The sequence below is a fragment of the Capra hircus genome, chromosome 17, assembly GCF_001704415.2.
Source record: "Capra hircus breed San Clemente chromosome 17, ASM170441v1, whole genome shotgun sequence".
NCBI classification, from domain to species: Eukaryota; Metazoa; Chordata; class Mammalia; order Artiodactyla; family Bovidae; genus Capra; species Capra hircus.
The window spans coordinates 6,725,208-6,748,256 of record NC_030824.1 but is presented as its reverse complement, the minus strand read 5'-3'; the positions used below and the strand labels follow the sequence as shown (position 1 = coordinate 6,748,256).

The window sequence follows — 23,049 nt, the reverse complement described above, 5'->3', positions numbered from 1 at the left end:
CCCAAGTGGCTGGAATCCAGGACTAACATCTAGGAAAGGTTAGACTACAGATGTGGTCATGGCCACGGTGTGGTGCTTTGGGGGTGGGAGGTGGGCAGAGGACCACAGCTGGAGCTCTAAGCTACCACTTCCTCACTGTGCTATCTGAGGAAAGTCATTTCACCTTTCTGAGCCTCTGTTTCTCCATCTGTCCTTCATCCATCCACTCACACACCCTCCACCCACCCCCTCCATCTACCCATCCATCCACTCACACATCCTTCCTCCCTCCATCCATTCACTAAATAAGCGTTCATGAAGCCCCTTATAAGACAAGAGCTGGACCAGAGGCTGGGTCCCATAATTGACATTTGTTGTTCAGCTGCTAAGTTGTGTCAGACTCTCTGCAACCCCATGGCCTGTAGCCCACCAGGCTCCTCTGTCCATGGGGTTTCTACTGGAGTGGGTTGCTGTTTTCTTCTCCAGGGGATCTTCCCGACCCAAGGATTGGACTTCCATCTCCTGCATCTCCCGCATTGGCAGGGGGATTCTTTACCACTAAGCCACCAGTGCAGTTCAGTTGCTTAGCTGTGTCTGACTCTTTGCGACCCCATGAACTGCAGCATGCCAGGCCTCCCTGCCCATCACCAACTCCCAGAGTCTACCCAAACTCATGTCCATCCAGTTGGTGATGCCATCCAACCATCTCACCCTTTGTCGTCCCCTTCTCCTCCTGCCCCCAATCTTTCCCAGCATCAGGGTCTTTTCAAATGAGTCAGCTCTTCACATCAGGTGGCCAAAGTATTGGAGTTTCAGCCTCAGCATCAGTCCTTCCAATGAACACCCAGGACTGATCTCCTTTAGGATGGACTGGTTGGATCTCCTTGCAGTCCAAGGGACTGTCAAGAGTCTTCTCCAACACCACAGTCCTAAAGCGTCAATTCTTCAGTCCTCAGCTTTCTTTACAGTCCAACTCTCACATCCAAACATGACCACTGGAAAAACCATAGCCTTGACTAGATGGACCTTTGTTGGCAAAGTAATGTCTCTGCTTTTTAATATGCTGTCTAGATTGGTCATAACTTTCCTTCCAAGGAGTAAGTGTCTTTTAATTTCATGGCTGCAATCACCATCTGTAGTGATTTTGGAGCCCCCCAAAATTAAGTCAGCCACTGTTTCCCTATCTATTTGCCATGAAGTGATGGGACCGGATGCCATGATCTTAGTTTTCTGAATGTTGAGCTTTAAGCCAACCTCTTCGCTCTCCTCTTTCACTTTCAGGGAAGCCATAACTGATATTACTGTCATCAATAGAAGGCCAAATCATGAACCATCCTACATGGAATCCTGGGTAGCTGTTAATGAGGTTGGTCTACAGGAATTGAAATGGAGAAATATGGTTAAGAGGAAAATAAAAAGATACAGAAGTATGTGTAGTATGCTACCATTTGTGTAAAAAATGAAAAAATGAACAGGCATTTCCAAAGCATATCCACATAAAAATTTCTCAGCTAAGAAACAGAGATCAGACATTGCCTATGAGGAGGGAGACTGGGGAATTAGTAGGGGTGGTAAGGAAGCTTATCTATCATTCTGTTCCTTTTCAGGCTGTTTGAATTGAGTTAGTTATATTTATTATTATTATTTTTTACATTTTTATTTGTTTATTCTTGGCTATGCTGGGCCTTTTCTGCCATGCGTGGGCTTTCTCCAGCCGCAGCGATCTGGGGCTGCTCTCTAGCCGTGGTGCAGGGGTTTCTCGTTGCAGCGGCTCCCCTTGCTGTGGAGCACAGGCTCTGGAGTGCTCAGGCTCAGTAGCTGTGTGGCTCTTGAGCTCTAGAGCTCGGGCTTGGTTGCCCCATGGTATGTAGGATCTTCCCAGACGAGGGACTAAACAGATGTCCCCTGCTTTAGTGGGCGGATTCTTAACCACTGGATTCCCAGGGAAGTCCTGAGTTAAAAAAAAAAAAAAGTATATTACCTATTTATTTATTTATTTTTACCTATTTAAATATGAAAAAAAAATTTGTTTAAAAAAGACTCAAGTTTCTGAGTAATGATACAGAAAGACAAGGCAAGAGTGGAGTACAAAAACCATCCATAATATGTATGGGATCAGGGAACGGCAGGTGCTCTGGGGGCAGCGATGGCGCCTAGCTCAGCCTGGGGGAGTCGGGATCGGCTTCCTTGCGGAGGCAGTGTCTGAGATGAGGCTCCCAGGCTGAGTGGAAGTTAAGGGAAGGTGCCTGGCTGGGCTCTTACTGGTGGGGGGAGTAGCACAGGGCTGAAAGGAAGGTTTGGTGGGCCCAGAGCAAAGAGCTGGATCAATGTAGTAGGAAGTTTGGATTTGTTTGAAGGGTGATAGGGAGCCAGGGACAGGTTTCAAGAGGAGGGACAGGGTCAGAGTAGGGACTGGATTCCAGCAGTGAGGCTGGAGGCAGGGAGGCCTGTGGGGAGGCCAGAAGAGAGGTGATAGAGGCCCAGACCAAGGCAGATGCATGAGGTGGGAGGGGCAGATAGGGAGTTGGAGGTGGAAAGGGACACCTTCTCATAGGAGTGTCAGCCTCCATGGAAATAATTTCAGCAAACTGCTTGGCAAAGTGCAGAGCACTCCACGGTGGTTCTCTCTCAGGGCTGCATTCTGTGAAACTCCCGGCGAGCTTTGGGAAAACGTCTGTGCCCAGGCCCTACCCACAAAGCATCAGATTTAATCGGATGTTGGGGTTAAATTGGGCTCCCAGATGACTGAGGCACGGCTGGGGCCAGGCACAGTGCTTGGCGGCAAGTTGGCCAAATGAATGGATTAGGGCTCACTCTGTGTTGGGGGTCACCTCCCGCTGATGCTCAAGGCACAGGGAAGCCTCTGGTGGTGTCAAGTTCTGCAGGAAGCAAACAGGGCAGGAGAATCTTGGCCTCTGAGGTCTCCCAGCCCAAGCCCAACCTTGTGGCCTGGGAGTAGCTGACCTCCCAAGCCAGTTTGCTTGTTTGAAACAATGCCCACCCCAGAGGGCTGTGCTGAGGATGGAGGGGATTACAAATGTGAGGGCCTGGCCCGACGCAGGAGTGCACAGAGCTTCTGTCACTTACACGCTGGTATCTCCCGTGGAAGAGTTTACGTGGAGATGCGGATTGTTGGGATGTCAACATCTGTAGACTTGAGTTCATCCACGGGGACATGGTGCCCCCCTGTGGTTCAGACTAGCTGTGTCTGGGCCAAGGACAGTCTCTCATGGAAGTTCAACCAAAATGTTCTCATCTTTCAGCTACATGACCACATATTTTGAGGTTTGGGCTATTGCCGTGGCTGTTTATGAAGAGCTTCTGATGTGTAGAATTTAGGCTTGGCTCTCAAAGGGTGTAACTGGGACAAAAATGTCTCGTTTTAAAAAAGTTGCAAAGAACAGTGGTGGGGAATTGCAGGGCGGCCACATATAATGAAGAGACAAGCGCAGCCTAGAGGGACCGTGAATTAAACAGCAGAGACGCCACACGGGACAATGTGACATGGTTCCACCCGGCTGCTCTAATTTGAGATTCTGATGAAGGCCTTGCTCTGTGGCCTTCCCCACTGGGTGTGGGGAAGGGCCTTTGAAATTCCATGCCCTTCCCCAGAACCCAGAGGAGTTTCGTTTCATGTTTTTTTTTTTTTTAAACAAAGGAGGTATGTTTAAGAGAAGACCCAGCCAGCCTATGCCTGAACGTCAGGACATCTTACTTTTGAAGTTGGAGATCTGAGTCTTAGCTGGTATTTTGAGGTCATGTTTTCACTAGACCATTGGACCTCCTATAGTGGGGCTTTGAGCTGCTGTGTGACCGAGGGCATCTCTGCATGACCCCCCACCCATCGCCTGTCTACCCTGGGGGAGGATGGGATAGGCGGACAGAGATGAGGTGCCTGTTACTTGTCCCTGAGTCAGAGGTGGATGTTTTAAAACTTAAGATCACCGTACACATACGGACTGTTCAGAACGAACTACTTAAGTATCACAGCTGTGCAGGTGTGGACCAAAGAGGTTTCTTCCTGATGGCTTGGTTCATCGCCTCCACACAAAACCACCCAAGAGGTTCTCAAGAGTCGGGTATTGGAACAAACTTATGGCTGCTGGTTGGGGGGGAAGGATGGGGAAAGGGACAAGTAAGGAGTTTGGGATGGACATGTACACACTGCTATATTTGAATTGGATAACCAACGAGGGCCTGCTGGACAGCACAGGGAACTCTGGTCAACGTTGTGTGGCCGTCTGGACCGGAGAGGGCCGTGGGGGAGAATGGATACGTATATTTGTATGGCTGAGGGCCTCTGCTGTCCACCTGAAGCTATTACAACATTGTTAATTGGCTATACTCCATTAAATAAAAAGTTAAAAAAAAAAAAGTCAGATATTGGAACTGCCTGGCCAGACCTGGAGCAGACCCTGGGCCTAGAAACTGCTATTTAAAGCTCATTCCTCAGGCCTCTATCTGTTTTCGGTCCACAGCTTTAGGGTAGAGTCCAAGCCAGAGTTCCTCAGATTTCAGAAACCAGGGGAGTTACAGAAAGAATCTCTTGTTGGAGTCACTTTGAGTTGCCAGCCTGCTATTCTGTAAAGACCAGTGAAGAGTAATGGCCATATCCTTCCCCTGCTCGTTTCAGGAGACGTCACTGACATCAGCTTTGTGAAGACCTTCACGCGTGGTCTTTGCCACCTGGCTTGCTGAGAGAGGAGCCTCGGTCATCACCCCATCCAGCATCTACGAACGAACCCCGTGGGGCTGAAGGCAGTCCTGTGAAGGGAGGGAGGGGCCCCAGCGACAAGGCTTACCAGAGAGACACTCTTACAACATTCCTTTATTTATTATATAGATGCAAAATCTGCTTTATGTACAATACTTGTATGTTATTTGGTCCTACCAAATAATCTTACCAAGGCATTCTACTGGTCATCTTTCCCCAAAAGATTCAGGTAGAATTAGATATTGTGCACTTCACGACTCCCCAAACCTGAGACTTCGCTACTGATTTCAGTTTTGGGGTCATACACACAGATTGAGATAGACACGCGCGAGGTTAAGGCGATGCAAGTGAGCTGCAGGAAACCCCAGGGTTCAGAACAACTAGGCTGTGTATTTTGCTTGAGTTAGACTCGCAAGGTGAGCAGCACAGGCTGTGTGGACCTCAGAGCGCTTTTATTTAGTGCGAGGGCTCCGGGATGCCTCTGTGGCTGCGTGGCGGGGGTGCTGGCGGCCTGCGGGGCGCTGAGGCCCCGTCACCAGGGCTCACTTCTTCTCGGCCTCTCCTGCTTTGGGCTCTTGTTTCAGCTTGTAATCAGCCAGGGCGGCCTTGATGGCGTCTTCAGCCAGCACTGCAGGTAATGGAACAAAACACAGCCTGTAGGTTTCTACATCTTTAAGAGCTGAGACAGTGGTGCTGGGACGGGCTTGACAGTCCCCTCACCAGGGTGCAGGGTCAGGAGCAAGCTGGCCTTTCCTGAGCCACTCCCTTGGGGCGGCTCTGGGACAGACCGGGGGGCACACACCTGGGATTCTACGTTAGCTCAGCCTCTCGCTGGGATAGCGTGAGGCCTGTATACGTCAAGTGTCTGGGGCACTGGGGGAGGGGTGGGCAGGGAACGACACAACAGATGTTAGTTCTCAGCTGCTCACAAGAAGTCGGGATAACACGGTGGATGTCGGTGATGCTGGCTGGCATAACTCGGGTCGCGTCAGTCTGGGGGTGGGATGGCATTTGCCGGCTCACTCTAGTGATCCCAAGTTTGGCAGCTTTTATGTTGGAGTCGGTATTAAAAGGGAGGCTTTTGGGGAAATAAGCATTGAGAAAGCTGGAGTGGTGGTGGAGAGCACTGGCTAAGTTCCAGCGCCCATGAAGGCCTGATGAAAAGGCAGGGGTTTCTCTGAAACCACGTGAAAATGTTTACAAGCTATGGCCTTTATTCTCGGGTATTTGAGACTCCAGCTTAAGTGGAAAGAACTAGGGTCTCAGCAGACCTCCGTCCGGGCCCTGGCACTCATGTCTTGCCCTGTGAGTCCTGCCCTGGCAGGAGGCCTGGCTCTCTGCTGATTTTTAACTAATTTGGTCAGTAAACCTCCGTCACTTGGTTAAGGCTACTGTGTCTCATTCCCTCCTTCCCCTAGAAGGGTGAGATTTTTAAGGCTTTAGACTGAACGGGAAAGCCAAGTAAAAGCCTTCGGCATCTGGGCTTTCTCTCAGGACAGTGAAGAGAAGGGTACTGCACAGCTGGGCTGAGTCATCCCACATACACAGATGCAGACCCCGAGAGTAAAGGCCTCTGGAAAGGAAGTGAAGAAATGCACGGCAGATGGGATCATGGTGGAAGCCGCATCTTCTCCTTCACCGGTGCCAACTTCACCACGGTGGGGTGGGAACAGCACAGATTCCGAATCAAAGTCTGGGCTTTAGACTCTGGCCCTTTCCTGAGGAGCTGTGAGGCTGGGCGGCTTGAACCTGAGCCCTCATTTCCTGCTCTGTGAGGGGGAGGTGAGGACACGACTGGAGGACATTCCGAAGGGTCAGAAGTGAGGCCGAGACCAGCTTGGCATGATGCCCAACCCACAGCACCCGCCGGGAGACCCTGGGGCCCTGATCTTCTGGAGGCTGTGAAGACAACCCGAGCTCTAATCCTCTGAGGTTATAAAGGTGGATTCCGCGACCCCAAAGGACTCACCATTCACCTGTCCAGATGCACGTGGACACCATTACGGAAACACCCCAGTCCCACCCCCGCCCCCAGCCCAAGCCTGTTGGCGTGCTGGAGGCGACACGTACTGGAGCAGTGCAGCTTCACAGGCGGGAGGCACAGCTCCTTGGCGATGTCTGTGTTTTTGATGGTCAAGGCTTCCTCCACCTGAGAGGCAGACAGGACAGAGGGCAGCTTTAGTGATGCTCCGTCTGGTGGGGCCAAAGAGCAAACATTGCTGGGCTGGGGTGAGCCCAGCCTGCAGAGACACTGTCACAGCCAGGAGCAGAGCCCGGGGAGGCTCGGAGGGATCTCCTTGAGGCCAGCAGCTCCAGCCGATTTTTTGTTTTTTCTCGGCCAAATGGCATGAGGGAGTGTAGTTCCCGACCAGGGACTGAACGTGCGTTCCCTACAGTGGAAGCACCGAGTCTTAACCACTTGACCACCAGGAAGTCCCCTCGAGCCTGTTTGCCGAAAGGCAGTGATTTCCTGCGTTGGCTGTGTGACTATGAGTTCTCTGATGTCCATCGATTCTGTGAGCTGGATGGTGTCAGCGAGGTGGGCGGGGCCAGGGCCAGCAGCATAGACAGCTCCTAGGAGGAGACCTTGGGGCACATCCCCGGCCTGTAGGAGGACTTTTCACCTCCAGGTGGACTGAAAGAACACCTGGACTTTGTCTCAAGCCAAGGGCAGAGCCAGAGGCAGGCCTCTGTGGAGCAGGGCCTGCTGCTTTAAGGAAAGCATTTCCCGAGCCTGTTCCCCAGTCTCCCAAGTCCGCTAACTCTACTGAATTAAGCTTCAAGTTCTGTTCCTGCAAACTCAGATGGGAGGCTCTCAAGGTCAGAGAAACGCCCTCTCCCCACTTTCTGAGGTGCCCTGTCTCCTCATGCCCTCTCCCCCTGAGGATCGTTCTGGACAGATCGGCCAGCACAAGCTGGGTCTTTGCTTCCTGGCCCTGAGGAGCCTGCTGGCCAGGAGGCGCTGAGTCACAGGGGATTGGTGGCACGTGGCCTGGCAGGCGGCCTGGCTGCAGAGCTGCCCGGCACAGGCCTCTGTGACTCAGCCTGCTGAACTCCGGCTGCTGGGGCTGCAAGGACGAGCACCTACAGTCTGGCCTTTCTGAGAGGTTTTAATGAGGACGGGACTTTCGAAAGGCTAGTCAGTTATCTCATGAATCCTTGTAGGCCACCTGCAATCCTTCCGGAAACCAGATGGGAAGAAATAAACAAAACAAACCATGGTACACCCACCCCCGAGCAGACTTAGACTTCTAAGAAATGATAACATCCGTGTCCTTGGAGAAAGCCAAAGATTTCTCTCCACTTCTGTTGTGTTCTAGGAGTAGGTGGGGACCTTTTTTTGATTTAGTTAAAACACCACCAAAACCCCCAAACAAATAAAAATGGTCCACAACAACAGAAAACCCCAAACTAAAAAAACGCTTAAGATTATCCATAATTCCCAATGTGGAGAAGAATTTGATAAAAATCTGGGTAAGCAAAATTAAGAAGAAAATCCTTGGAATATTTAGAAAAAAATTATAGTGTGTGTTTGTTTAAAACCTTTCCTTAACCAAGAGGCAGGTGTGTGGGGATATGACTTAATTCCAGTTTTCAAGAGCCTTACCGTCTTCCCCTTGACCCATTCGGTGGCTAATGAGCTGGAGGCGATGGCAGAGCCACAGCCGAATGTTTTAAACCTGGCGTCCACGATCCTCCCCTTTTCATCCACTTGAATCTGGAAAAGAGGCAGGGGTTAGCAGGGTTCTGGCACTGCCTGCAGAGCCCAGCACTTAGGGAGGCCCGCAGGGCACTGCCTAAGAGTTTTGCTCCCGCTTTCCATACTTAAAAGTTTGGGCGTTGATTATTGAGGCCCCTCTGTTTCAAAGAGTTCAGCAATGAAAAGTTGCAAGCAGGAACAACTATATAGAATTATACGGGCCTCGCTGGCAAAGATCAGCCACAAAGTGTGCGTCCTGCCCAGTCTCCTCCCACTCCCAAGCCTGACTTCTGGCTTCCCAGCTGCTGGGTCAGTGTGCGCCTTTAAGCACTGCCAGAGCTGGCAGTGAAGGTCACCGGCTGGTGCTTTCCCCTTTGACGTCACATTGCATGCAGTGTGTTCCTCCCTGCCTTGCTTCTGTTCTCCAAGATAGGCATGAAGCCGCCTGGCCAGCTTCCCACCACAGTGACGAAGGAGATGTGGAGAAAGCTATGGTTTACCGGCGTGCCGGGCGCTTCCACCGTGGGGGCAGGCAGAGTCTGATTCATGGCATTTCCCGTCCCTCTGGGGATAGCTAACTGATACAGTGAGTATGACCGTGAGATCTGTTTATTCTGTCAGAAGGGGTCAGCACAGTTTACCAGGAGGACTAGGATTCAGCCCCTGCTGGAATCATTTGTAACACTGACTTCTCCCACCTCACAGGAATCAAGATGGGGACCAGAGGAAATGCTGGACATGTAAATGCTCTGTCAACTACAGAACACTGTTCAAGCAAAGGGGTCACCGTTACCACCAGTAAAGATGGAAACCAGGGGTACCTGTAATTTCATGACATCACCACACGCTGGAGCCCCCACCAATCCAGTCCCAACATTTTTAGATGTCTTGTCAAGGGACCCCACGTTTCGGGGATTTTCATAATGATCCACAACCTGAAATGAGAGTGAAGAGAAATCACAGTCACTCTTTTTTGCTGTTCATCTCCCCGACTTTGCTGGCAAGCTCCTTCAAGTCAGCAAGCTGGACCTGGCAGGCCATCACTAAATACCAAATTTCACTTGGGCAGGATTTAAGAGATATGGGAATCCTGGAGAAAAATCAGCAAAATCATGTCTTAATTCTGTGGGGTTTTGAACCACAACTAATTACTTGACCTCTAACCACCCAAGTCACAGAGTTGGGCTCAAACAGCACTTGTGTAATTTCGGAAGAAAATCCATTCTCAAAAGAATGATTACTATTCAAAAACCTATACGTCTGTATGGTCCCAGAAGCCTCATGGAGATTGTTACAGGAGGAACAAGGCTATGGAATACGGCCATTTGTGTGTGGTGATAAATAACCAGCATGACTGTATTTCGGGGCCCTGAAATCTGCGGTGCCGCAGCGCGCCCTGGTGGCGGAAAGGCTGCGCGCGCCAGGTCATTCCGCGTGTACGGTCAACAATATACAGCCCTGGGTCCGCGGGGAGTGAGGTCTGTGCGCAAACGCGTGGAAGCCAGAACAGAGTAGACATCTATTCAAACTGGCACATGCGAGGCTTTAAAAACCTTGCGGTTTGTTTCCCAGTTAGTCGTTAAGTATTCCGAACTTCCAGTCCCCTTCCCCCGACCTATCCGACCACGGATTTTGACTTCCAAGTCCAAGGATCTGCAAGATAATACCCAGTTTCGACTTTCTGCCCCGGGGTTGATTTATCGCATTCTTTTTTTACTTAACCGGTTCCCAAGCGAGGCACGTCTCATGTGGCTGCCAACTACCCAACCTGTCTTAACTCACAGCATCCCACCACCCCCAAACCAAACCAAAACAAACACAAAAACGTGACGACTGTTGGTTACACGTCCATGTCCACTCGGAGGCTCTGAGCTCCTGCAACAGTAACACCGACCCTCAGCGGCCTCCCTGTGCCAAGCGCCCTGCCCAGGACTCCGCAGGCAATGGACTCGCGTACGGGGGCGCTGCCCAGACCCCATCTGACGAGCGCGGGGCAGTGACTCGCCCAAGGTCACTCGGCCGCTGTGTGTCCGGCGAGCCCGGACAGAGCAGGACCCTGCTTCCTGGGCAGCCGAGAGGCTTAAAGGCTGGATGGATGTTTCGGATTGAGGGCGGCTGCCGCTAGGCTAGCGGGAGCTGTCATTCTTGTTTCAGGCGCGGTTAGTCGCCCCAGCGCAGCGAGGGAAGGCCATTCGAGGCGGCCTCTTGAGAGGAAGGCCCCTCCATCCAGGGTTGGGGGCGGCCAGGGCCCTGGGCTGCAGTCGGGGTTCCAGGGCCGCGCAGAGCCGGGAGGGCCACTAGGCTGGGCTTCCGCTAGGACCCCTAAGTCCTCTGGGGGGTCCTCGCACTCCCGCCCGCCCCCCGCCCGGTGCGGACCCTCGGGCCGCTCTTACCTTCTTGTGATAGAGCCGAGCGGGAGCTGACAGCTCCCGGGCGGGCAGGCGCGGGGGCCGGAGCAACAGGGCCGACGCCGCCCGCCTCAGACGGCCCGCTCCAGCCGCCGCCATCTTGAAGGCTTGCGCCTGCGCAGGTGGAGCGCGCGGCCGAGGGGAGGGGCGCGTGCGCGAGACGGCTCCCAGCTGGGAGCGCGCACCCTCTAAAGTACCGGCGACCTTGCGCCTGCGCCCTCCCGCTGCGTTCACGTGTCCCCGTTTTGTTCCCGGGGCGCGGAGCCTAAAGGTTTGAAATCGTTCGAGGGCTGGTCCACCGAGCTGGGTTCTGAATCTTGAGGATCCTTGAGCTGGAAATCAGGACCCAGCTTTGCGTTCACAAAGTCCCACCGCCTAATTCGGCGCAGAGGCTCAACCAGTCCACCCTTCTTGGCTCTATTTTGCAGTTTAGGAATTTGAGGATCAGAACGGTTTAGTAACTTGCCCTAGGTTGCCCAGAGGGGCCCAGTTGGGATTCTGACTTGAACAGTCCTGAGTTAGAATCTCATTTCTGCTCCTAACTGGCTGTGTGCTGCTAAGTGAAACATAGTGTCATTGTAAACCTCGATCTTTTTTGTACTAATTCAAGGACAGTTCTTCATCCATTGAGCAAATCTTGTGTTGAGTATCTACTTTTTGTCAGGGTGCTTTGGGAAAACAACCCAAGACGACACAATTAAGTTTGCTACTGAGGGAGCAAGGCAATAAATAGACCCTCCAAGGCTTTTCTACCACTAAAGTGAGAAGCTTAACTAAAGGAAAGAATACTTTGCTCTGATTTTAAAAATTGTATATGTTTATGTCTCTATTAAAAAACAAACTGGCACAGATTAAATCACAAGATATAGCAATGAAGAGGTTCTAAGTAAATGTTTATTAATGTAATTTATTGATACTGGTTTGCAGAATATGATCCTATAAAATCAAAACTCACGTGTATTTAAGTGCTAGGCGCCAGGCATTAGATAAAGAGAAGGAATCTCTGGGAAATGAGTTATTCTCATGAATGGTGCAATCGATCCTTCCCTGAGGACTTAAGACTTTTTTGCGCGTTTGAGGCTCAGTTGCTGGGGAGACTGACTCACGCGCCAGGTCAGACTAGGTGGTAAGATATTTATTCCAAGAATCATTTTTGACCTTCTCAAGATGGCGCCAAACCCTTAACTACAACCATCACGCTCACTCCGTGGCTGCCTCTATGGCTTCCACTTCCTGCCTAAGGACCCAACTGCTGTCCGACGTTGTGCCGAAACGCATGCCCTGTTGGTGAGCTTTTTTATTCGAACAAGAGCTACTGAAAGTATATAAAATAACATGAATCTCGTGTATTTCGAGATTTCCATGTCATCCGAGGCGCATAGTTTCTCTTCAGGTGGCAGACGGGCGGGATTTTGACCAGGCGCGCGCCGCGGGCAGCTCCAACTACTGCGGGTCTTTGGCGGCCAAGTGAGGACCCGGGAGTCTCTGGAAGTCCAAGATGGCGACGGCGGCCGCCGCATCGGCTTCTGAAGCGGAGGCTGAGCCCAAGGCCGGGCCCGAGGCTGAGGGAGAGGAGGATGAGGCTAAGGCGGCTCGGGCGAGGAGGAAGGTGTTATCGCGGGCCGTGGCCGCCGCGACGTACAAGACCATGGGGTCAGAGTGGGACCAGCAGGAGGAAGGCGTGAGTGAGAGCGATGGAGATGAGGAGTACGCCATGGCTTCCTCGGCCGAGAGCTCCCCTGGGGAGTACGAGTGGGGGTACGACGAAGAGGAGAAGAACCAGCTGGAGATAGAGCGGCTGGAGGAGCAGGTGGGCGCGGGCGTGGGCGGCGGCGGCGGGCTCTCTCCCTCGGCTTCCCAGGCCCCGGCCCACCTCCGTGGTCCTCGGAGGTAATAAAAAGCGCCAAAGCCTCCAAATCGCAGTTTCCCAGCGCGTCTCCGGTCCTCGGAGCGCTTACTGCTCGCCAGGGGCTTCGCAAGTGTTATCCTATTGAACCCTCGCCAGAACCCGGCGAGGGAATTGCTGTATTTCCCGTTTTGTGGGAGGACCCTGAGGCTCCCGGTGGAGGGAATTCTCTTGTCACCATTACACTTCCTGCAAGTGGCGAGTCAGGCTTTGAACTTTGAATCGACTCCGCAACTCCCGCTCTTAGCCATACGGGTCAACTGTGTCCAGGCCTAGAAATAAGATTCTTTTTCTCCAAGAAGAGTTGTTTGCTTGTAGGAATGACGAAGATAAGGAGCTCTGGCGTGGTAGGGAAAATAGTGACCGTGACGGTGATAATAGAAACGGAATAACGTCTGGAGGCTAAGGCCCCAGTTCTAGCTCTTCCACACCCGTGTGTGCTGGGGCCAATATTTTAACGTCTCTCATCCTCCACTCTGTAAACTGGGACAAACGGTTCCCGCCCAGAGAATTGTCGTAACGGTAATCAGGGCTCGGGGCCTGGCAATAGTAGCTATGTGATTTCTAATCTGTAACTTTAGAAGGTACAGGTGTTGGTGTCTCCTATGTAATCTAGGATCCCAGCAGGAAGTTAGGTGGCACATTCAAGTTAGGAGAGTTTGGAGTAAAGGTCCATAAAGAGACTGGGCCTCCCAGGTGGCTCAGTGGTGAAGAATCCGCCTGACAGTGCAGGAGAGATGGATCCGATCCTTGGGTCAGGGGGATCCTCTGGAGAAGGAAATGGCAACCCACTCCAGGATTCTTGGCTGAGAAATCCCGTGGACAGAGGAGCCCGCCAGGCTACTGTCCGTGGGGTCACAAAGAGTCGGACAAGACTGGGCACAGCACAGCAATGGAGAGACTGTTGAGTCTGGGGCAGGGAAGTCAGGAGCAAAGGTTTGGTTTCCCAGGGCTAGTAGTAGCAGGACCTTTAGGTGTCCACTTTAGTCCTGTAGAGGTGATGGAGTGACTGGTTTTCTAGATAGTTTGTGGAGAGGATCCCTGAGAGGAGTTGAGATGTTTGTTCCAGGGAGGTAGCCCCCGTTTCCCATCAGGAAGTAGGGTGGGCAAGAAGTACCCTGACCTACTTCAGTGCCTCGCTTCCACATGGCCTGTTGGGCAAATCCTGCTGGAACCCCGAGACCCAGAGACCCCATGGATGTGGTCCACATGGTGGGTCTCAGGACAGGGAGGGGAGAGAGTGGAGTAGTCTTGGAGGGGAAGAGATGGAGCTCCATCTCATTTTACGGACCAGGACACGGAGTCTCAAAAGGACTGATGAAGTGTTTTGGTCAGAGTCAGGCCTAAGGGCATTTGAACTTTTCAAGGTTGTCTGTAGACCGAATGCCACAGTGGGTGTGAAATCAGTTAGTGATGTGGGGTTGGTAGCCTGGGTTTCTCAGTTAACTTGGCTGGGTGTGAGATTCCTTATAATGTCCTCTCTGGTGGTGACGTTCCTGCTAAGTTGTGAAATAGCTGTGTCTTCTTTCGGTATATCTGTCTCATTTGTCATCCCGTCTGAACCAGCCAGGGGCAGGCCGGTGGCTACCCTTCCTGCCTTCTATAAACAAGCCTGCCGCAGTCCCTTCATTCTCTTACTCATTTGGCAGTTGCAGTGTAATGTCAGGTGGCAGGCCGCCTGTGACCCTGTCCCGGTGGCAGTCTGTCTCTCTGGCCTTTGGCCTTTCAGGGAGCCCTTATCTTGCTTAGTTGGGGAAATAGAATTACCTGTTGAGGGGAAGGGGAGGCTCGGAAGCGGAGCGATTAAACCCTCAGTGAGGGTATTTTGCTTACTAAAGTGGAGGACGGGTCTGGGCAGAGGTGTCCTGGCCACTGGTGGTGTGTACTTGCCAACCCTACCTCAGGCCACCGCACAGGATGGGATCCGGCAGGTGATGGTGAACTGAAGAGCCTTTGGCTTTATCCTCTTCCTGGGGTCCAGAAATGGACTTTTCCAGTTTTCCCAAAACTCCCTCCCATGTCCTCTTAATCCCAGCCTCTAGTTCTTGCTGTAACGACTCTCCTGGTGGAGCGTGATGGTCAGTAACTTCCAGAGAGGCCCGCGAAGTGCTCGGCCTTGTCGTGTTTGAATTCCACTTCTGACCCCAAGTGTTTTTATGAACGCTCACAGTCAGCTGTGAAATCTGTCCAGATAACAGAAGCGGAGATGTCCCGCTGTGTGTGTGGTCGTGGCTGAAACTAGGAGCGGCACCTCGTGGTCCCTTCCCGTGATTGGGCCGAGTGTGGTCCCACCAGGCGCCTCTGTCACCTCTCTGTGCAGGTCGTGCTGTCAGGGCGAGAGGAAACCTGTTGCAGAGCACTTGCACGGTGGCTAGGCCGCCTCTTTCCTTGAAGCGTCCTTTGTCCTTGGCGATGTTCTGAGACCGGACTAGATCGGCACGTGTGCGCGTTTGTCAGCTCTGGTTTAACTCTCTGGACGGCCTCTGCAATGCATGTCCTTGTGTATTAAAGAGTGCCTCTCTATACACAGTATCTTCATCATTTGGGCCTGAAAATCAGAAATGTAGACCGAAAACCATCCTAGAGTCATGTCTTCAGTGGGTTTTGTGCATTTCAGTCCTTACCTCCCTGTGGTGGTCACAGGAGGGCTTGCGTAGATGCTAGTCCCAGGACTCGCCGCCGCTTTGTGCTCAGGGAACACATAGAGACCCGGGGGAGTGGGAGTGCTGGGGTGACCTGGGGAGCCATGCCTGCGCCTCCATGAGGACAGTGCGCCTCCCACCATCTTCTCTTCTTTCACTGTTGTTACTTGTTGACGCACTTGAATGTTGATTTTGAGACATCGCTGTGTCACGGGAGCCCACTTGAGATCCAGAGGTGCACTTTAGTGCCTTCCAGGACAGGTAGGGAAACAACTGGTGGGCGTTGGAACACTTGTGTCCTGACCGCATTCTGACCTTTTTCAGCCCATCACGTAATCATGGGGCGGGTTCAGCCTGTCAAGTTTTATCAGTCATGAGCAGGAGGCGGTTGCTTAAAGATTTGTAAAAAATTCCGGGTCGTGGGCTTCTGTGTTATTGGTTCTTTATTATCTGTTTGCATGTAGTTTATCTGTTTGCTTGTGCCGGGTCTTAGCTGCAGCACGCCGGATCCGTGGGATCTTTTGTTTTAGTTCCCGCATGTGAGGTCCAGTTCCCTGACCAGGGATTGAACCTGGGCCCCCTGCACTGGGAGCCAGGAGTCTAAGCCACCAAGTCCCGATTTACGTGTAATTCGGTGTATACAGAGCAGTTCACGTCTGTAAATTGTGAAGGGTGGTAAAGAGATGCACACCCTTGCTCTGCCGCTCACTCTCAGAGTGGGGGCTTCGTCACTGGTGCTGCCTGTCCAGATGGCTTCTCCCGTTCCCACGGCCCTGCTTCGATGCTCACCGCTGCCCCACACCCCCAAACCCAGGTGACTGCTTTCTTAAACCTCATGGACTTCTGCTTCCTTCTCTTCTAAAATGTATAATTTTATCCACTAAGTTTGCAGCCCTGAGCAGATACTTTTGTTTGTTTTTGAGCTTTTACGAAAGCGTATCCTGCAGTATGTAATCTGGGAGTGCTCTCCACTCAGAGGTGTTTCTGAGGTTCCACCATGTTCCTTCGAGTTATCATTTTGACTGCTGTGTATTCAGTACCCCAGGGTGTGAGTGGCACACAGCTTATCAGTTGTTGTGGCATTTGAGTTGCCTGCAGTTTTTCCCCTAATAAAGACTAGCTACAACGAACATTGTTTCTGATAAACTGCCACTCTTGAAGCTGTGTAAGAGTCAGTATTGTTCAAACTGGGCTCATGGTCATGGGTCATGAATTTGTTTCGGTGGCTACCCCAGTGTCCCTCTGTGATGTCCCTTTCTGTGTGCGGGGGTCTGTTTCTGGGCACTCTAGTGTTCTGTTGGTTAGTTTGTCCTGTGTCTGTTCCACGGTCTAACTCATTATCTGCTGAGACAGATCCTCTTATGTGCAGTTTAATGCAGTAGCTAGTGTCTAGATTACTAAGAGTGCGTTGTCAGATGGCAGTGTTAGTTGAATGAATTATCATTCATCTGTCATCTCTGGAGAGGGAAATATTTATTGCTGAAATGTTGTGGCAGATGTTGGAAGAGTAGGTACTAACCAGTCTCAGTGTGTAGACTAAAAAAAACGACTCACTTGGCTGTGCTGGGTCTTCATTGCTGCGAGCGGGTCCTCTCTAGTTGCAGGAACTCCTCTCTGGTTGTGGCGCGTGGCCTTAGCGCGGTGGCTTTTTGCAGATTGTGGGCTCAGCAGTTGTGCACGGGTGTAGCTGCCCCTCCGTGTGTGGGACCTTCCTGGACCAGGGATCAAACCTGTGTCCCCTGCATGGGCAGGCAGATTCTTAACCACTGAACCGCCAGGGAAGTCCCTAGACTTTTTTTTTTTAATTATTTATCTGGCTGCTCGGGGTCTTAGTTGAGGCATGTGGGATCTAGTTCCCTGACCAGGGATCACGCCTGAGCCCCCTGTATTGGGAGTGCAGAGTCTTTGCTGCTGGACCATCAAGAAGTCCTTTGGTGTATAGACCTAATGTAACCTCATACCCTAACTCATCTGAAAGCTTTTTTAAAAAGTGAAACTTCATTTTGAGGTAATTGTAGGTTTCCTTGCCGTTCCAAGAAATAATACAGACAGATCCTGTGTGCCCTTTATCCAGGTTCCCCCAGCGGTACTCTGCAGTACAGTTTCCCAGCCCTCGTATTAACGTTACCAGAGTCATTACACGGATGGGCTCTGCCACCTCAGGCCCCTCCTGCAACCCGGATGGAGCCGTAGCCTGACCTCTGGCGCCCACTAAGCTGATCCCTACTCCTATAGTTTTATTATTTCAAGAATATTACATAAGTGGAATATATAGTATGTAACCTTTGGGGAGGAGCTGTTTTCACTCAGCACAGTTCCCTCAAGATTCGTCCGAGTTGTGTGTGTATATTAGCTTGTTCCTTTCATGGGTGAGTAGTTTTCCATAGCGTGGGTGTTCCACGGCTCGTTTACCCACTCACCCACTGAAGGACCTCTGCCTTCTTTCCGGATGTGGTGGTTAGGAGTACAGCCGTTACGCACAGTCCTGTACGGGTGTTTGTATGAACCTAGGTTTTATTGCTCTGGAAAAATGCCCAAGGGTGCACTTGCTGGGTGGTACAGTGGTTGTATGTTGAATTTTAAAGGGAACTGGTTTTTTTAACCTCTTCTCAAGCATTTGGTGGTGCCCCCGTTTTCCCTTCTGGCCATTCTTGGTTTTGTTTCTTTTTTTCTTTTTTTTTTCCTTTCTTTCAAAAAATGTAGTCTTGGCCGTGCTGGGATCTTTGCTTTCTCTAGTTGCGGCAGGTGGGTGCCACCCTCTAGCCGTGGTGTGTGGGCTCCTTGTGGTGGCCTCATGGGAGGAGCTCGGGCTCTAGGCGTGCAGGCTTCAGTGGGGTGGCAGGCGGGCCCAGTTGTCCCGCGGCACGTGGGATCTTCCTGGACCGGGGCCCCCACCTGTGCCCCCTGCGTTGGCAGGTGGGTTTTGACCACTGGACCCCCAGGGAAGTCCCCTTTCGGCCTTCTGACAGGTGTGCAGCGATAGCTCATTGCAGTGGCAGTTTGTGCTCCTTACAGCTCGTGATGGTGACCACTGTCCACTGCACTTGCTGGCCATCTGTGTCCTCTTCGGATGTACATGTCTGGTTCATGTCTTTCGCCAGTTTTTGTTTGGATTGTTTGTTTTTTAACTCGTTTGGAGTTACGTTTTCTAGATGTTAACTTCGCCAGATACTTGTTTATACATTTTTTTTCCCCCAGCCTATAGCTTGTCTTTGCAGCCTCCTAACAGTCTTTTACGGGGCTTTCTAGGTGCTGCAGTGGTAAAGAGTCTGTCTGCCAGAGCGGGAGACACAATTCTTGCCTAGCAAACCCGAGGGACAGAGGAGCCTGGCGGGCTCTACAGTCCGTGGGGCTGAAAGAGTCGGACGTGACTAGGAGCTGAGCACGCATGAGCACAGTCTTTTACAGAGCAAACAGTTGAAAGTGTTTATTGTGAATGCTTGTTTTCTGTATTAATCAATACCATGAATTTTGCTTCTTTCTTTGTGATACAGTGGAATCCAGTGATTTAGTTTTCACAGAGTGAACTTGCGTTGTGCACCTGGACTGACTCCCACGCAGTCACGGTGTGTGATTCTTTCTGTACATTGACTGTAGCTTTGTAAGTTTTCCTCTCCATGTGGTGCTCGCTGCAGTCTGCTTATTTTGATTTGCTGTGCTTTCATTTTCATTCACTTCTATGTATTTTACGTTTTCTTTGAGATTTCCTCCTTGATCGATAGGTGATTTAGAAGCGTATCGCTTGGGACTTCCCTGCGGCCCAGTGGTCGAGATTCCGCCTTCCACTGCCGGGTGTGCGAGTTCAGTCCCTGGTCGGGAACTAGGATCCCATGTGCTGCGGGATGTGGCCAAAAAAAGAACAGCAAGGAGAGATAAGAAAGCCTTCTTCAGCGATCAATGCAAAGAAATAGAGGAAAACAACAGAACGGGAAAGACTAGAGATCTCGTCAAGAAAATTAGAGATACCAAGGGAACATTTCATGCAAAGATGGGCTCGATAAAGGACAGAAATGGTATGGACCTAACAGAAGCAGAAGATATTAAGAAGTGTCAAGAATACATGGAAGAACTGTACAAAACAGATCTTCACGACCCAGATAGTCATGATGATGTGATCACTCATCTAGAGCCAGACGTCTTGGAATGTGAAGTCAAGTGGGCCTTAGAAAGCATCACTATGAACAAAGCTAGTGGAAGTGATGGAATTCTAGTTGAGCTGTTTCAAATCCTGAAAGATGATGCTGTGAAAGTACTGCAGTCAATATGCCAGCAAATTTGGAAAACTCAGCAGTGGCCACAGGACTGGAAAAGGTCAGTTTTCATTCCAATTCCAAAGAAAGGCAATGCCAAAGAATGCTCAGACTACCGCACAATTGCACTCATCTCACATGCTAGTAAAGTAATGCTCAAAATTCTCCAAGCCAGGCTTCAGCAATACGTGAACCATGAACTTCCTGATGTTCAAGCTGGTTTTAGAAAACCAGAGGAACCAGAGGTCAAATTGCCAACATCCGCTGGATCATGGAAAAAGCAAGAGAGTTCCAGAAAAACATCTATTTCTGCTTTATTGACTATGCCAAAGCCTTTGACTGTGTGGATCACAAGAAACTGTGGAAAATTCTGAAAGAGATGGGAATACCAGACCACCTGACCTGCCTCCTGAGAAATCTGTATGCAGGTCAGGAAGCAACAGTTAGACCTGCACATGGAACAACAGACTGGTTCCAAATAGGAAAAGGAGTACGTCAAGGCTGTATATTGTCACCCTGCTTATTTAACTTATATGCAGAGTACATCATGAGAAATGCTGGACTGGAAGAAACACAAGCTGGAATCAAGATTGCCGGGAGAAATATCAATAACCTCAGATATGCAGATGACGCCACCCTTATGGCAGAAAGTGAGGAGGAGCTAAAAAGCCTCTTGATGAAAGTGAAAGAGGAGAGCGAAAAAGTTGGCCTAAAGCTCAACATTCAGAAAACGAAGATTATGGCATCTGGTCCCATCACTTCATGGGAAATAGATGGGGAAACAGTGGAAACGGTGTCAGACTTTATTTTTTTGGGCTCCAAAATCACTGCAGATGGTGACTGCAGCCATGAAATGAAAAGACGCTTAACTCCTTGGAAGAAAAGTTATGACCAACCTAGATAGCATATTCAAAAGCAGAGACATTACTTTGCCGACTAAGGTCCGTCTTTCAAGGCTATGGTTTTTTCTGTGGTCATGTATGGATGTGAGAGTTGGACTGTGAAGAAGGCTGAGTGCCGAAGAACTGATGCTTTTGAACTGTGGTGTTGGAGAAGACTCTTGAGAGTCCCTTGGACTGCAAGGAGATCCAACCAGTCCATTCTGAAGGAGATCAATCCTGGGATTTCTTTGGAAGGAATGATGCTAAAGCTGAAACTCCAGTACTTTGGCCACCTCATGAGAAGAGTTGACTCATTGGAAAAGACTCTGATGGTGGGAGGGATTGGGGGCAGGAGGAGAAGGGGACGACAGAGGATGAGATGGCTGGATGGCATCACGGACTCGATGGACATGAGTCTGAGTGAACTCCGGGAGATAGTGATGGACAGGGAGGCCTGGCGTGCTGCGATTCATAGGGTCGCAAAGAGTTGGACACGACTGAGCGACTGAACTGAACTGAACTGCTTAATTTCCACGTGTTTAGAGAGATTGATTCCTACAGTAACTGATTTCCAGTTTGCTTCTCTTCTTACCAGAAAACATACTCTCTGTGATTCAATGTTCTTAAAATTTGTTGAGGTTTGTTTTACGGCCCAGGATATGGTCCCAGTGAATGTTCCTTGGGCCCTGCAGAAGACTGTTTTACCCTGTTATTGTTGGGAGGGTGTTCTTTATATAGCAATTAGATCATGTTGGTTAATGGTGTTGTTGAGTTCTTTTATAACCTTGCTGATAATCTGACAGTTCTTTTAGTTTCTGAGTGGGGGCTTTGAAATTCCCAGTGTAACTGTGGGTGTGTCTGTTTCTTCTTTTAGCTCTATCAGTTTTTGCTTCCTCTGTTTTGAGATTCTGTTGTTTGGTGCCTGCACGTTTGGGATTGTTTTGTCTTCCTGATGGGTTGATCCTTTTATCATTACGTAATGTCCTGTTTTATCTCTGATCATTTTCTTTGCGCTGAAGTCTGTTTTATGTGATATTAGTGTAGCCACCTCTGCTTCTTTTTGTTGGTTGCGTGCTAGATCTTTCCCATGCTTCTGCTTTGTATAATTTTATTTGCTTATTTATGTTTGGCTGCGCTGGGTCTTGTTGCCCTGCAGGCTTTTCTCTTACGGTGGTGAGTGGAGGCTGCTCTCTACTTGTGGCGTGTGGGCCTCTCATTGCGGCGGGTTCTCTTGTTGTGGACTCAGGCCCTAGGGCGCATGGGTTTCAGTAATTGCGGCAGGAGCACTTGGTCGTGTGGCTGCCCGGGCTCTAGAGCAGAGGCTCAGCAGCAGGCTTGCTGTGCAGCGGGTGGGATCTCCCCGGATCAGGGCTCAACCTCGCGTCTCCGGCACTGGCCACCAGGGAAGCCCCCCATCCTTTCACTTGAATCTGAAGTGAGTTTCTGGTAATCAGCATTCAGGTAGGTTGTGTTTTTATTCGCTCTGCTATTCTCTGCCTTTTAACTAGCATGTTTAGACCAGGTCCTTTAAAGGCAGTTGCCGATATATTAGGTCTGAAGCCTGACATTTTATTCTCTTTTGTTTCCTGTGTTTCTTGTTCCCAGCGTTCTCTCTTCTTGCCTTTGTATGGGTTACCTGGACATTCTTTGGATTCCAGCTTGGTTACTCATACCAATTTTTAGAGTCTTGCTCTGTATAGTTTCTTAGTAGTTGCTTTGAGTATTTCAGTGTATTTGATTTACATGGTATCTGTGTTTTATCCCTGAGTCAAGTGTTGAAATATTCCTCCCATTTAGGTCTCTACCATTTTTCCTTTCTAGTGTCGTCGTTTCGGGTATCAGATAGTCTTAAAGTATTTCCGTTATCGCACACAGTTTAGGAGAGTCAGGAAGAGAAGGGTCGTTTGTTGTGCTTACCTGTGGTTCTGCTCTTTCTTGCTGATGCTCCAAGATTTCTCTTACCATTCTCCTTCTCTTTGAAGAGGTTCCTCTAGCTGTTTAAGAGTAAAAGCCTGCTAGTGACAGGTGCTTTTAGTTTCCCTTCGTTTCAGATGTCCCGCATCTTTGGAAGCAGTGATCTTAGTTTATTAAACTTTTAGTTTGGAAAGTTTGAAATAAATCTTTTTGTACCTATAAAATAAATCTTTTTGTGCCTGTCACTCACCTTCATCTGGTACCAGTCTGTCCCCATTCTTGTTTCTCCTGGTGGGGTTTTCATTTGTTTGTCAGTAAAAGAAAAGAGCTCTTCGTCCATGTCGCTGGCCTGCGCTACAGTGTGATACTGAGCTACCTTTCAGAATTCTCACCCTCTGGTGGTGTATCCTACTTTACAGATGAGAGAAGGGGAGCTTAGAAAAGTGAGTGATTTGCCTCAGGTCACTCTGTGTTTGTTTCATTAGGCTGTTTCCTGTGTTTCTGGGAGAACTAAGTGTGTTCCGACAGGACCTGTAACAGATTTGAAGGAGTGTTCCATTTATTTTAAAATATCTCTCAGAATTCCCTGGCGGTCCAGTGGTTAGGACTCTGCCAGGGCCCCAGGTTCAACCCCTGGTCAGGGAAGTGAGGTCAC

The 23,049-nt window shown here is 50.3% G+C and overlaps 2 protein-coding genes across 3 annotated transcripts in view; one reads left to right on the top strand and one right to left on the bottom strand.

Annotated features, from left to right (window-relative positions):
- Positions 4,790-10,956, bottom strand: ISCU (iron-sulfur cluster assembly enzyme). Its single transcript, XM_018061082.1, has 5 exons — positions 10,787-10,956; positions 9,215-9,328; positions 8,301-8,411; positions 6,764-6,842; positions 4,790-5,321 (listed from the first exon to the last, which is right to left on the bottom strand). Exons 1-5 carry the CDS (start codon positions 10,898-10,900, stop codon positions 5,236-5,238), a joined length of 504 nt encoding a protein of 167 aa, XP_017916571.1. The 5' UTR covers positions 10,901-10,956; the 3' UTR covers positions 4,790-5,235.
- SART3 (squamous cell carcinoma antigen recognized by T-cells 3) overlaps positions 12,260-23,049 on the top strand; it is a 39,663-nt gene continuing 28,873 nt past the window's right edge. For both annotated transcript variants that reach the window (XM_018061081.1, XM_018061080.1), the window contains exon 1: positions 12,260-12,611. In XM_018061081.1, coding sequence (XP_017916570.1) covers positions 12,300-12,611 — 312 coding nt within the window. In that variant the 5' untranslated portion in view covers positions 12,260-12,299. The remainder of the gene's footprint in view (positions 12,612-23,049) is intronic.

What these genes read in the sequence shown, in the direction of transcription:
- ISCU (XM_018061082.1), bottom strand. Translation starts at nt 10,900, where the DNA reads ATGGCGGCGGCTGGAGCGGGCCGTCTGAGGCGGGCGGCGTCGGCCCTG. An exon ending in GTGATGTCATGAAATTACAG is followed by an intron (nt 8,412 to 9,214) that starts GTACCCCTGGTT and finishes CCTCTTTTCCAG; the next exon opens with ATTCAAGTGGATGAAAAGGG. An exon ending in TGTGAAGCTGCACTGCTCCA is followed by an intron (nt 5,322 to 6,763) that starts GTACGTGTCGCC and finishes CATTACCTGCAG; the next exon opens with TGCTGGCTGAAGACGCCATC.